Here is a 13,838-nt window from a genome sequence, read left to right on the forward strand (position 1 = left end):
ATGCGAACGCACAGAACTTCCAGTAATCACGCTAAGCTGTCAGGCGGATGCGGAGCCGCCTGACTACGAAGTGATCAACTGATATCTTTTAAGCGAGGCGGCTAATGGTTGTATACCGAGAACTTCAGAAACCGAACGCCGCGCCAGACCTCGCTGACTCTAGCCGATCGCTTATCGCTTTCTGACTCTGAGCTTGGCGAATACGAGTAGACTTTTTCCACAAAAACTCAATCCTGAAGTCGACCGTATCAAACATATATATATCCGGCGCGGTACGTGCTAACGGAGCTGCCAACAGTTCACTACATCATCGATCATGATGATCCCACTATCCATTCCCTCTCTCTCTGGTACCAATGCCCAGAATTGGCTGGCGTCAGTGGTGCTCGGCTGCGGACCAGGGTTAGTTTGCTGTTTCTCAGTAACGGTGTGAGCCAAATGTTGACGTTCATAATTAGAATCTATCTAGCGATTACTGGCTTAGGCGCGGGCGCGGGTCAAGCCAACTCGGCCAAGTTCAGCGAAATCCAAAATTGTTTGGGCAATGGTGTCTTCGGCGTCGCATCCTTCTTTGCTCCTCTCCTGCTCCGTTATTGCAGTAAGTTCGTATGAAATCTTTGGTTCATTATAGCATGACTAATGTCGTAGGTAGGTGTTCGATGGTTCTTGATCCTTGGTCCGACCGGTTACGCAGCTTACATCGCGGGCCTGATCTACTTTCAAGCCAAAGACCAGATCGCTCTCCCTCTGGTCTTCGGGGTTTACTTTGGGCTAGGCGTGAGTGAGACAGACACACAGTGGATTGGCGGGTATTGATTCCGATTTGATCCAGTCGGCTTTGACTTGGGTTGGAACGACTTACATCTCGGTGTCTTATCCAACTAAAGCGGCAAAGGGGCACTTTATCAATAATCAATGGATCGGACTGGCCTGCGGATCGGTCGTCGGAGCAGCAATTGCATTTGGTTCCAACATTCACAAGTCCAAAGCAGCTGGAGGTGCGTTTTCATGAATCACACATTCTGCTGGCTGATCACTCACTGAACAACGATGAGAACAGTATCATACGGCGTGCTCGGAGCTTGGATGGCCATCCATCTGGCGGCTGCTGTCGGTGCCTTTTTCCTCATCCTCCCGAGCCATCGAGTCACCCAGGCCAGCGGGGAGGGTATCCCCGCGGGACACGACATTATGGAAGGTCAATCTCCTGGCTCCATCCTGAAAGAGATTGGACAGACTATCGCCAACCCAAAGATGCTTCTGGTCATCCTCGCCATGCTCTCCAGTGACTTTTGGCTGTGAGTCCCTTTCAACGGGCTGTGTCGGTTGAAGAGAAGCGCGAACAAGCCCAGCTGACCATCTTGGCAGCGTCTTCATCGGCACATGGAACTCACACAATTTCTCTCTCCGTGCGCGTTCCTTGAACACGCTACTATACTGGGCAATTCAACGTGAGCTCAGGGTTAGTGGACCACACCGCGCTGACAAGATACAGTACCTACCGCAGAGCTGCTCACCCGACTTCTTGACCATAAGACTTGGAGCAAGCGAAGAAGAGGGTTGACAGGGTTTGGTACGTTGACCAAGCAGCAATAAGATGGTTCTCGACTGATCCGCATTCTGTTCTTGCTCTTAGCGCTCTTATTCACTTTGGTCACCGCCTCTTGGTTCGCGTTTTACCTCTGGCAAGGCCTTAACATGTCCACAGCTGGTCCGGCCGCACTCAAGTCTGTGGTTGATTGGAGCCAAGGCGGGCACTATGTTAAGGGACTCGTTGTCTATCTGTTCTTCGGTCTGTCATACCCAAGTGAGTATCTGAGACCTCTCGTGAAGCAGGAGGTTTGGATTGAAGATTGTCGGCTCTAGCATACCATGTCGTACTTGTATTCTACACCTCGATGCTTGCCACCGAGGGTAATCGAAAGATGGCATATTACGCCGGAATCTTCAAGGGTCTTCAAGCCAGTGGAATCGCCCTCGCTTTCGGCGTTGCAGCGTGAGTCAAAAGTAGTGTAGCTTCAGACACTTGCATTGGCTGACGAGCTGATGTACGGATACAGCTCGTCGCCAAATTATCTCACTATTGGTATAATCTACGGTGCCCTCGCCATCGTCTGTCTGATACCCATGGGTTATGCTTTCTGGAAGTACATCCCCAAGTGAGTGAAACGATCATCCGAAGGTAAATCTCAAAGTTGATGTAGAGTCGTAGCGAAATGGCCACTGAAAGCTTTGAAGAGGAAACATCCATGCAAAATGTCGAGACGTTCGATCAAGAGGACAGCAAGGATAGCAAGACTTCTATGAGAGTCGCCGTTATCTAGAATCACTACCGAGCGGAGGACTGCATGGTGGAATCAGGCACGTTGGTGGATCTTGTGTTCTTAGGGGTGACTATAGAGGACGATATGGTGGTGACATATGAGATGCATCGGACTCGTTATTGTTGCATACCACATTTATCAACCTGGGTCAGCACATGAGAAGTTGTAGGGGTTGTCATTTATAAGATGTCATATATTTATTTGTTTAGTGAAGTTATAAGTGACGCCCCACTCTGTATACCGTCTTTACCCCACTCTAGCATATATGAATACCGTGGGAAAGTGAAAAAAAACCCACAAAATTCTCGTATCTTTTTACTTTTATTTCCTCCAAGATATAAAACCTGTATACGACAAATACCAAAAATTACCAAAATGGGAAACAATTTATTCTACAAAGATACGGAAAATAGGTATTTTTAACAGCTGGCAACCCCTGGTGCTTTTCACCTTTTGCCAAACAGGTCAATCACGAAGTATTCGGCTCCCTATCGCGCTTCATTGCATGCCGAATCCCACAATCTCCAGGCCGCTTTTACTTCCAGGATGTCGTTGAGACTGACTAAGCCGGCTTTTGGGGAAGGTGATGTCTGTTAAGATCTAGGTTTAGTGGTTTAGCCAACCCGCCTAATCATAGTTTGCGTAATCAGGGATTGGTGCTTGAACGGCCTCGAGCCGCTTGGTACTGGAAAGCGCTTAGCGATTCGGTTGAACTTGGGGAAACGCCATGGTAGTCGCTTAACGTCGCATCGAGGCGGCCTGCCTGGTGCAGATGCTGTCTGCATCTCATCCCCGCCAGAGCCTGATCCGATCTAAAAGATATGAGTATCACTGGTTATAACAAGGGCAAGAGATGGACTGATGGACTGTTGTGAGGAATCACTCGCCAAAAACAATCCGTCATGTCCACCACTATAACTGAGCTCAAGAGCCCCATCCTGCGATTGCAAGGGGGTGACCGACCAGTGCAGGAGAATGCTCAAGGCTTCAACTTCGACCTGGCCGTAGAGAGCTCCGACATCGGTCAAGAACGTATGCGCAGAAAAGAGACGCTCGCGGCGACATTCCGGTGAGCAAGGGGGTCCTTGACAATCACCAAAATCGGAAGGGGTGTATCTGTATACGTTAATACGCTGACCAAAGATGCCTCAGTATCTTCGCTAAACACGGCCTGGGCATAGGCGTAGTGGGTCATTTGACTGTTCGAGATCCCGGGAAACCAGACTGCTTCTGGGTCAACCCTTTTCACGTTGCTTTCTCTTGCATGAAAGTCTCAGATCTGCTGTTGGTAGGTCTGCTCTGTTTAACGCCGTCACTCGTAACTGACGATGAGAAGATCAATCACAATGGCGAGGTCATCGATGGAGGAGCTTCTGGAAAGCGCTACAATCAGGCCGCGTATGCCATCCATGCCATGATACACAGTCGACGACCGGACGTTATCGCCGTATGCCATTCGCATTCTGTATACGGGTCCGCCTTTGCTAGCCTGTGAGTGACACACAAAGACAAAGAGCTAGAAGGCGACTGACATTTGCTCAGTGGTCGACTGCCAGACTATATTACCCAGGATTCGCTCGTTTTCTACGATGATATAGCTCTGTACCCAGCGTTTGGCGGGGTAGTCCTGGCCGATGAGGAGTCTGCACATATCGCGGACTATCTAGGAAAGAAGAAGGCAATCATTCTTCAGGTAAGCTGTCTGCTATGGGCACGGCCAAGCTGACATTGGCCGCAGAATCACGGACTTCTCACTGTTGGGCAGTCCGTTGAGAGCGCTGCGTTTTGGTTTCTGTACTTGGAAAAAGTATGTCAGATGCAGCTCCTCGCGGATGCATCAGGGCGAAAACCTGTTCTTATTGGTGAGGCAGAAGCTCAATTCACGTGAGTTGAATTTTGCGCCAGCCTGTTTCCAGCTGGATTTTTGACCTATTACCTCTCAGCGTCCAGCAAACCGGAACGGAGGAGTCTGGTCGTTTTCACTTCCAGCCATATCTTCAGGATATTGATCGAGATACAGGGAGGGATTACATCGGTTAATGTAAAGAGCCGCATATCTCGCTACTGTCCATATCTCTGTACAACGATTGAGCTACGTAGATCCGTGCCAAGGCATGCATTTGTTTGATTCTATACCCATCCCTGATGACCTATCAATATCCCACACAGGTCCACTTTAACGTTGTTCAGGCAAGAGGCGGCCTCCACTTTGGGGAGCAGCTACGTGCCTTATCAGGCGAGTAGACCAAACGAATCCCCGTTGGTCATCACGCACCGTGCCATTTCCGCTCCACCTCTGGATGCGCTTATATATACCCACGATGCGCCTTCTTGCCGCGCAAAGATACTCCTCAAACATCCCATCCATATTCACTAGCAACGCTCGATCCCGACAAGAATAAGAATATACACGATCATGCATAACGATCTGGGCCCCGCAGATATTGAGAAAAGCCTGGAGGATGGAAGCGTGGATGAGGGAGACGAGCCAATCCGGAAGAAGCGCAGAATGCGGTTCTCACGATCCAGAGGAGGGTGTCTCTCTTGCCGAAAGCAAAAGAAAAAAGTAGGTCCAAATTGCCATGTGATCGGTCTCAATGATGTTACTTATCGGCCTTGCTTGCAGTGCGACGAGGCACGACCTTGTTGTTCACGATGTGTCTCAGTCAGCCGGACGTGTCAATACCTTGCCGAATCTCGATCACCGCCTCCTGGCTCTGCGGACAGCAATGGGATGCCGGTGATCCCAGGAGAAGGCGACTTGCAGGCGGAGCTTTCCAGCGTATCTAACCCCATCAACAGCAATCTGTCTACGGTCATTGACGTGCCGGAGCTCCAAGATGTCAGCTGGGCCATCGAGTATGTTTGGGCCATCTCAGATATCCTTTGCTGACTTGATTCTTAGTGATTTTTTTCTCAGAGCCTTTACAGAGATCGACAATGTCTTGCAGCTGCCATCCGATCGGACCGACGCTCCCAGACAAGGGGCATTCGCAGTAAATGCCCAGCCAGCCTCGGGTTCTAGCTCAACGCTTGAAGGCCTTCTGTCCGTCCCCGTAGATTGCGACCCAGCGCTCTGGGCATCGTTCGTCGACTCTACTCTTTGGAACTCCAGACGGCCGGACCATGAAGGCGAACAACCTCTCTTACAGCATTTTACCGAGTTTGCAAGTGTGTCTGTCGTTGTCAGGCATGGCCAAAGTGAGCTAGACTGGTCAAGGCGTGTACTGTCTGTAAAAAGCTAACCAACATGGGCGGACTGTCGACAGACTCGGCGAGCAAGTTCTACCAAGATTTGGCGATGCGCGCGACACAGGACAATCAGAAAGCTCTACTACACGCGGTATTGGCCGTATCTGCCCAACACCTCTCCAATTTTGCTCGCAAGGTAGCTGAACAAGACGCAGCTACACGGTATGCTACTGAGAGCTCCAAACAACGTAGTCTAGCCCTCCACTTGCTACGAGTAGCTGCGGCGAGCGCCAAGTCGCAAGAGAATGAGTCAACAGCGGCGGGAGAGGATCTGGAAACGGGCTTCGCCGTACTGCTCATGCTTACTCTAGCGGCTGTAAGTTCCCATTGAGAATGAATGATGGCAGGTCGCTGAATCTTCCTCTCTAGATCCTGAAGGGAGACGCGGACATCGTACCTGTGTATCTCGGTAGGGCTAGTGCCATCTTGGATCGCATAAAACCGGCAGAACCACCCGGCTTGCTGCCTACCTCGCTCGCCATACACTCGATCTACAAGGGATTCCATCATGTCAGTCGCTCCAAACAGGTGCAAGCTTCTTCTCTATTTCCCAAGCTGGACGACCGACCGGTGTGGGGTGATCGGGCGGATAACTCGGTGGAGACTATCGTGGGGATCGTATGTGATGTTCATCGCTTTCCGGCTGTGAGGGCTTTTTGAGCTGGTGTGGCTGACTCGGGTGACCTATTTTGAACCAGAAACGTGATATGTTCATGCTCTTCTTACGGATCCATTCATTAGCGTTAGAGGCAGAAATCATCTATCGGGCCCAGGAGCGCTCGTCTGACGATGAAGATGACGAGCTAGAGATGATGCGCATGGAAATTCAAGCTGAATGCTCGGCAGTCGAGACGGAACTAAGGGACCGCGAGACATGGACGCCGAAATGGCTCACCGATTGCGATGGTGAGTCAGATCGTCGAGCTCTTTCGACTCGTATCGTCTGAGGTCCAACTAAAATCCTTCTCCCTCAATAGATCGACTCCGTCTTGGTCATGAGTTCTACCGATTGGCAATCAGGGTATCGATTCTCACAGAGATCTTTCAGCTGAAAGCAGGGCATACGAGGGTGCAACAATGTATCCAAGAGGCTTTGCCCCTGACCAAGCTAATCCGTGAGTGCGATTCTGCCGGTCTCCAAGCTGAGGGATGGCCAGTAGAACCGGGACTTGAAATCGGTCTGAATTTGCCGTTTGTCGTGAGTGCGAGAGCTGTTTCTTCTCTCTCACAATGTCAGTGACTTATTACTGGGATGGCAGATTATCGGCGGAAACGCCCAAGCCGATACGCGCCCACAATTTACCGAGTTCATTCGGCGTTGTCAATGGAAAGGTTCTGCGTCGCCGCGTATAGCCGAGCAGGTAGTGGAAAGAGTCTGGTCGCTAAGGGATGAGGGAAAGGACGAACGGTGGCGTGGGGTCCTTACTGAACTGGGATGCCCTTTGATGATCTGAGCATTGAGCATGGACGTTGGACTGTATATTACCATTACACATGTCACCGAAGCGTCTAGCTTTTTTGTTTTCTTTTGGTAAGAAGGCATCTATCCTCTCATACCCAGTGGATCTGCTTTTGACAGATCGACGATCATTGGCAGTGGGTCATATGTTACGAGCAAAAGCTTTTGAGGCAGCAACTCACTCGTTGACGTGCCCCATCTCGAGTGCAACGGTAGACTTCCATCCACCTGTTCCGGATCTGACTCTCTGCGGATGGTGGGTGTGACGACGCCACAGCGGCTGCAACTACGTCTCTTAGCCAACTCGACCTTATTGCAGTCTGAGTGATCCTTAGTCTTGCTGAAATTTCGTAGAAGGGGATCATACCCAGTCTATCTGTCAGGGGTTAGGCTTATATCAAAGCGAAATGAGGTGAAGTAGAAAGGAAAACCGAGGAACGACTGATTATGAGATAGATCGACGAAACTTGGTTTACATCTGGGATTACCGGAACCAGTTGTGAACCACAACCCTCAGCGACTGAGCAAACAGGCTCGAGTCATAAGTGATCTCCTCAACGGAATACGCATAGACACATACATACTCACATGTAACTCAGTGATGATCTGTGCTACGAGCAGTTCAACCATCAAAGCATACTCCGCCATTAAGACATTGTTGAACCGATTCGGAGACATGAAAATGTTTTATCCGATTGTCAATATGATTCAAAACATGTCCTAAATTTTCATGCATCCTGTTATGCGGTATCCGAGCTAATCTAATGAGACGCCATCATCGCGGGCGATTTCTCCCTCGGCTGACGATACAACGCCGCAAACACAATCAACCACACGACGGTCCAACCGAGCATAAAATACCAAGAAGCGCGGATATTCCGTAGATCGAAGTACAAATTCGGATCGACCGTTAAGAGACCCGATTGAATTGACAGGGCTATTGTTGGTCCTATCTGGAACGAAGTCTGAAGTATCGCACCTGCTACTCCAGCTTCATGAGGATCGACTGACATCATTGCACAGACGCTAATTTGTTGATGAGCAGAGTGTCTTAGGTCCGGAAACTTCATTACTCACTTGCAACTATTCATCAAGAATTGCATCGCTGGTGAGCCAATGATCGACGCGGGAAACGTGTACTTCCAATAGTCTGAACCGGTTCTTGCCCCGCCAAGGATGAATAGCACGATGGAGACGATGCAACCGCCGATGACTGCGAAGCGAGTTTTAGTGGATATGGCGGGGCATTTGCTAGGTACTAAATCAGCAATGAATCGTTTCAATGTGTACACTCACATCAAGATCAAGTTCATACTGAACGCGGTGATGCCCTGTGGTAACAGTCTGATACCCGCGATGATTGGTAAATCATCATGCACTTGCATATACGTTTCCGCCTGAGCGACGAATTCTGCAGCCCACCATCCGTATACCAACAACGCAAGCACCGACCACAATAGGAAGTTTGGATTTTGCCAGGTGCGAGAGGGGATAAGAGCGAAACCATCTTGAAGCCGTCTTTCCCATAGGAGAACGACGGGTATAGTAGGAAAGAGATGATGAGTGGGACGTAGAACGAGGGTCTGCTGAATCCACGGGATTTGCCGAGTGTCAAGCCGACGATCAAGAGTAAGGAAGCGGAGAGAATGCTGGCGCAGATGGTCAGGCAATTTCGTCAGACTCCCACTGCATCACTCACAGGAAGACACCAAGCAGATCCATCCGCTTTTACTTGGAATGAGAAGCGGCATTCTCACCTCTTGCTTTGGGAATGAGAAAGAAAGATAAGACTGCTGCTGGCAGGCTGTGTAACTGATCAGTCGATGTACCAACACGGACGAGTTCACTCACATGAGAGCCGCTGCAATTCTAGAGTATCAACGCCAACCTCCCAACCGCCCCGTACCAGGGATCTGCAAACGAGCTCCTCCGATGCCCACACCAGATGAATTTGCTATAGACCCAGTGATACCATATACCGTGAAAGCGAATGAAAGCTCTTCTTTGGTGAAGATGGACGTGATTAGACGGTAACACGACGGGACCAAACAAGCACCGCAGATCCCGCTTATCGCTCTGAACACGAAGGACGCGATTGGATTGGTCAAGAACGAGATGATGCTGTTCGCGATGCCCAATCCGATGAAGCCGAAAGTGAATACTAATTTGGGTTAATATAGATCTGATACTCTTCCCCAAAATAGCAAGAACGACGCAAACGTCACCCCGTAGCTGGTCTATGGAGGAGTGAGCCATGATGATTGATGGCAAGAACAGGACGTACAATGATCCATGTCTCTTCAGCCGTGCTAATAACTAGATCCTCCGCTGTGGAATTGACCATGACGAAGAAGACGGAGAACCCGACGACTGGGGAAGCACACGCTTTAGTCACTGTCGCTTTTACCGCCAAGTGCAGATGTACTTACCATCCATGAACAACCCCATTGAGAACACCGCTAGCAGAGCGTATTCTCTTCCTTTTGACAAAGACCGAGCTAGATCATGATGTATCGCTTCTGATGTCTGGTCTTCGACCTTGCTGTTCTGTTCGCCCGGCAACGATAGCCCTGAGAGCTGTCCATCGCGACTGAGGAAGCGGTAGTGAGGTGATAGACACACTGCGAGTTGCTGCCCCTTCATTGTCGAGACAGGCAGTCATATTCGAGAAGAAATTGCTATCCAGGATCTCCACATCGATGGATGCTATGGATGACCTGTCAAAGACCTTCTCCACCACTGCTAAGGTCGTTATCATCAGTAACATTATGAGAATCTCCCCTCCACAGCGGGATCGCCAATGACAAGAAGAAACCTCCACCATAACAACAATTCACCTCCACATCCTCCACCCCGTTGATGAGTTTATCCGTAGTTATGTAGATGGGGTAACAAGGAGGCCAGAGGATGGAGCATACTCCGGATGCATGTTACTTTGCGATAGATGTAGTCAGTCTCGACTGCTATCAACGGAGCGATGTTCACTGGTGAGGGGATCAAATTCATCACATGCAATAACGTACTGGGTCCTTTTCCGATCGATCACCCCCCTATAACACACACACAACCTCACGCAGTTATGATAAACAATCAGACACAAACACAAACCAGTTGTGTGTTGAGTGCGTGCCTACGCATGCAGTCATACCTTTGCGATGCCAGTCAAAGGAACACTACAGTACTTTCCCACTGAAGATGGACGAACACCCCGGTGAAAGGAGTGATCTAACCAGCCAGATTATGCTTCAAGGGGTAGAGAGTGATTATTGAGTGTTCATAGAAGTAACGTGAGACCTGTAAATACCTATGACCTTTCGATTCTCTTCTTTGCCAACACTAGTCCATCTAACCTACTCTGGTTTGAATCATCAAGGCCCGATACCCGACTTACCACAGCAGCCATGGCCACGACGCAATCATACGACGACTCATCACCTTATATCTCATATGTTGGGGACTGGAATCTGCAACAGGATTGTGAGTTATTGATCACTGGTGATACATTTAGCTGAAGATATACTATAGCCGACCCGTTCCTTGGTCGATACAAAAACTCGACTTTCCACTCGACAACCAATGATGGAGATACAGCTGTGATAGTGTTTGTGGGCACAGATATACAGGTATACGGAGCCAAGAGGCCAAAGTGAGTTATAAGAGCACCTTACCCGCATCCCTAGTCACTGAATGTATCGCATCACAGCCACGGCTTCCTATCAGGTTTGATAGATGGTGGCGAGAAGCAATATGTGAATGGAACAGCGAGGGATCCAGAACTATACCAACAAGTCCTGTTCGAGGCTCATGGGTTGGAGAACAAGACGCATACGGTGATAATGACAAACGAGCCGTTCTATGATACTGGTGTGGGTGGTATATGTGAGTGGTAGCTGATTCTCTGAGATCGCCTCGTATCCTTTTACTCATGATCGCTCCCAGCCACTATTACTAGTAACACCACTGACGCTGGATGCAATTTACCACAGGGCTGGATATCGACTTCTTCTCGGTCAACGGTACACCCATAGCATCCGAGTCCGGTTCGAATTCGGGACAGACCACAGAGTCATCAGGAAACTCAGTAGCATATACAGGAACAGCCACTTTTCAGACCATACCTCCATCCGGTGTGGAACCGTATTCCGTTGCAGGTAGTCCCACCGCGGTACAATTGGCGGTCAGCGTTGCTCCTTCTTTATTGTGAGTTCAGTCGGTCTCGTGTCAACGGAGTTTCACGTCAATGACTTGTTCTATGATAGGGACAATCAAAGACCAATAACGGACAAAATCGCAAATTCATCTCCAACTTCTCTACCAACAAATCTTCACCTTGCTCTCTTGCTGGGATTGTTGTTCGCTCATGCGATACTGATACGGATCATAAGAGATTGATACTGATCGGACGAGATTATTCTCAGTCCTCTTACCTTTTTGTACTTACATGGAATTCCGATGTATCCTTTATCTGTTTCACTGGTCAGGCCGGTCGGCCTGGGGTCCCACTCTACCACAGTCTGATCCTTCACTCATGCAGACGGTGATCACATCGTTTAGTGAAATACCTTGTAACATTTGGATCCATAGAATCAAGGCTCTGATTGATATTGGGCGGATCACCGAGAAGATGATGTCACTGACTTCTCACCCTTACTCAGAAGGAGTCCGTCGTCGACCTCTAACCTGTGTCATCCATCTTTACGAAGATCGCACCTCTGGGATCCTTTGTGTTGCGAATATTAGAGCATATGATATCATCGAGCGTTCTTGGAACCAATATTCATTCTCATCATCATGGAGTAATTTTTCAATGGTGTAAGTAGTGTAATACTTTACCTACACTTTATCCAGTATACTTCTTAGTCAATGCTTTGGATCTAAACTCTAGACGGTCACAACATCACCATGCTCTCCACAGTCGTCGATAGCATCAGCGGATTTGCCTTCTGTTCCAAATTCCTATGGAAAGACTACAAAAGCATGCCACAACGGGAAGCCGAAGAACGAGCCACATCGAAATTCTACGAGGAACAACGAAAGAAGAACGGTGACGTGCGACTGTCTTTGAAGGATATCGAAACCATCGTGGACGAGTTGAGATACCTTGCAGAAGACTGGAAACAACGATATGTCATGTCTGAGGAGGATAAAAGTCATTACTTCAACGACGGAAATTAACTACCGATCGTCCTCTTCCCTTCGAAAGCGGGGACAATCGAGATTACCTCGAGGATCACTCAGACGGGGAAAGGAAGTCACATTTCAGCTCATATCCACCCACTCAGCGATGTCAATGACAAAGACTCAGAATATCAACGGGCGAAGAGCTGTATCATCCCTGAACTGGACACCAAGATGAGCCATTTGAACAAGCCGTCTTCCTTTTACGGCTGTATTTCAGGCCCAGAGAGGACGCTAGGTTGTGAGATGAGCAAGATGAGGAATAAATGGGCGGTTAAATACCCAGACATCACGTTTATCACTGGTACACCTTCCGGTGATCTGTACATACCTGCGACCGTGAGAGGCACAGCTTTCCCAACGGGAGCAAGTGGATATAGAGAGTCCCTGGCATCAGATTTCGCGAGCGCATCTACCATTTATGAGAAAGCATAAAGAGGGATCTTCGGTAAGGCTGTAAAGGCGTACATTGTGATATTTGGATGAATGTTTCTACCGTATTTTACTCTGCTTAGATGACTTGGTACATATGTAAGGTTTGACCTGGTATGAATCCTTTAACAGACGCAGCGGCGAGTATACATCGTCAGACCCTTTCAATTGTAAATGTGGTTTCAATAACATCACGTCTTTTTCGTAGCTGTTTCATACCCGTTATGGATACAAAGGTAGTATCTGTCACACCCCTCTCTGCGATTCATGTTCGTTTTTTTGACATCAGTGTGGAATCACAGAGTGAAATATAGAGATATAGAGATATAGAGAGATAGTTCTTCTGCATCGCAATACCACCGCTCCAAACTCTCGTAACGCCAACACCAACTCCCGTGGCAATAAACTCTTCTCATTTTGTCGATTGCGCCACCCAATGTAGTATAGTCCCATGTCCTACCTATTCACCAGCCCCAGCATCGTCACCGCGAGTCTACGATCTTTTCGTGATAGCTATTTATCCACAAGTCAATCCAGCTCTGAAGACCAAGGTCCCACATCTTCTGGTGTGATGCCGATCTACGCCCCATCGGAAAGAGGAAGCATCGAGATCACTGGATCATGCCTCACTCAAGGTGGTGGGATTCCTACCAAATACTTTACTCATATCCACCCACTCAACAAAGCCGACGAGAACGATCCTCATTATCTAGGAGCTAAAGAAGGAGTTAAGTCTGATCTAGACAGGATGGTGGATGATTTGATCAAAATTAGGAATGCCAAGGTCAATCAAACTACGCCCACAAATGCTCTGATGACAAGAAGTATGGGTTCATCTGCTAATTCATGGGCTAGGAGGTACCCCGGTATCTCGTTTGTCACCAACACGCCCAATGGAAAGATTGTGAGGGCGGCTTACACTGGAACCTACGAGGGAGGTCTGGTATACCTTCTGGGCGAGCTGGGAGAAGATGACCGTGATTCCAATAGAACATAGTGGTAGAGGGGATGTTCGACTGGATATGTAGAGAACCCAGTCAGCCTGACTCGATATGTAGAGCTATTGCCTCGTGACCAAAAGATCGTATCGACACCAGACTTCACTGTATATCGACGTACATCCTCGCTTGCATGCCTACAGTGACTGGGCTACACTTGTAATGCTCTATTGTCACCTCTCGTATGTTTAACGA

At 48.8% G+C, this 13,838-nt stretch overlaps 7 protein-coding genes across 7 annotated transcripts; 6 read left to right on the top strand and 1 right to left on the bottom strand.

Moving 5' to 3' along the window:
* Positions 1-316: 316 nt before the first annotated feature.
* On the top strand, positions 317-2,324 carry V865_000378 (uncharacterized protein; the record flags this gene model as incomplete). Its single annotated transcript, XM_066224209.1, has 11 exons — positions 317-402; positions 459-598; positions 653-777; positions 833-998; positions 1,061-1,298; positions 1,369-1,451; positions 1,496-1,573; positions 1,637-1,807; positions 1,867-1,996; positions 2,061-2,159; positions 2,213-2,324. The coding sequence occupies 11 exons, from the start codon at positions 317-319 to the stop codon at positions 2,322-2,324; spliced, it is 1,428 nt and encodes a 475-aa protein (XP_066080306.1).
* Positions 2,325-3,226: 902 nt separating this feature from the next.
* Positions 3,227-4,364, top strand: V865_000379 (uncharacterized protein; the record flags this gene model as incomplete). The annotated part of the gene is made up of 6 exons (XM_066224210.1): positions 3,227-3,393; positions 3,477-3,612; positions 3,661-3,815; positions 3,867-4,017; positions 4,063-4,208; positions 4,268-4,364. 6 exons carry the CDS (start codon positions 3,227-3,229, stop codon positions 4,362-4,364), a joined length of 852 nt encoding a protein of 283 aa, XP_066080307.1.
* Positions 4,365-4,833: 469 nt separating this feature from the next.
* V865_000380 (uncharacterized protein) lies at positions 4,834-7,030 on the top strand (the record flags this gene model as incomplete). Its single annotated transcript, XM_066224211.1, has 8 exons — positions 4,834-4,890; positions 4,951-5,183; positions 5,245-5,525; positions 5,594-5,892; positions 5,946-6,194; positions 6,275-6,482; positions 6,554-6,774; positions 6,836-7,030. 8 exons carry the CDS (start codon positions 4,834-4,836, stop codon positions 7,028-7,030), a joined length of 1,743 nt encoding a protein of 580 aa, XP_066080308.1.
* Positions 7,031-7,796: 766 nt separating this feature from the next.
* On the bottom strand, positions 7,797-9,678 carry V865_000381 (uncharacterized protein; the record flags this gene model as incomplete). The annotated part of the gene is made up of 9 exons (XM_066224212.1): positions 7,797-8,061; positions 8,113-8,286; positions 8,332-8,684; positions 8,735-8,766; positions 8,827-8,839; positions 8,887-8,896; positions 9,247-9,272; positions 9,320-9,405; positions 9,465-9,678. 9 exons carry the CDS (start codon positions 9,676-9,678, stop codon positions 7,797-7,799), a joined length of 1,173 nt encoding a protein of 390 aa, XP_066080309.1.
* Positions 9,679-10,436: 758 nt separating this feature from the next.
* On the top strand, positions 10,437-11,427 carry V865_000382 (uncharacterized protein; the record flags this gene model as incomplete). The annotated part of the gene is made up of 5 exons (XM_066224213.1): positions 10,437-10,512; positions 10,561-10,681; positions 10,739-10,914; positions 11,022-11,235; positions 11,295-11,427. The coding sequence occupies 5 exons, from the start codon at positions 10,437-10,439 to the stop codon at positions 11,425-11,427; spliced, it is 720 nt and encodes a 239-aa protein (XP_066080310.1).
* A 510-nt stretch (positions 11,428-11,937) lies between these two features.
* V865_000383 (uncharacterized protein) lies at positions 11,938-12,210 on the top strand (the record flags this gene model as incomplete). The annotated part of the gene is made up of 1 exon (XM_066224214.1): positions 11,938-12,210. One exon carries the CDS (start codon positions 11,938-11,940, stop codon positions 12,208-12,210), a length of 273 nt encoding a protein of 90 aa, XP_066080311.1.
* An 886-nt stretch (positions 12,211-13,096) lies between these two features.
* Positions 13,097-13,642, top strand: V865_000384 (uncharacterized protein; the record flags this gene model as incomplete). The annotated part of the gene is made up of 1 exon (XM_066224215.1): positions 13,097-13,642. One exon carries the CDS (start codon positions 13,097-13,099, stop codon positions 13,640-13,642), a length of 546 nt encoding a protein of 181 aa, XP_066080312.1.
* Between the last annotated feature and the right edge of the window lie 196 nt (positions 13,643-13,838).

Source organism: Kwoniella europaea, chromosome 1, assembly GCF_036810445.1.
Source record: "Kwoniella europaea PYCC6329 chromosome 1, complete sequence".
Lineage (NCBI taxonomy): Eukaryota > Fungi > Basidiomycota > Tremellomycetes > Tremellales > Cryptococcaceae > Kwoniella > Kwoniella europaea.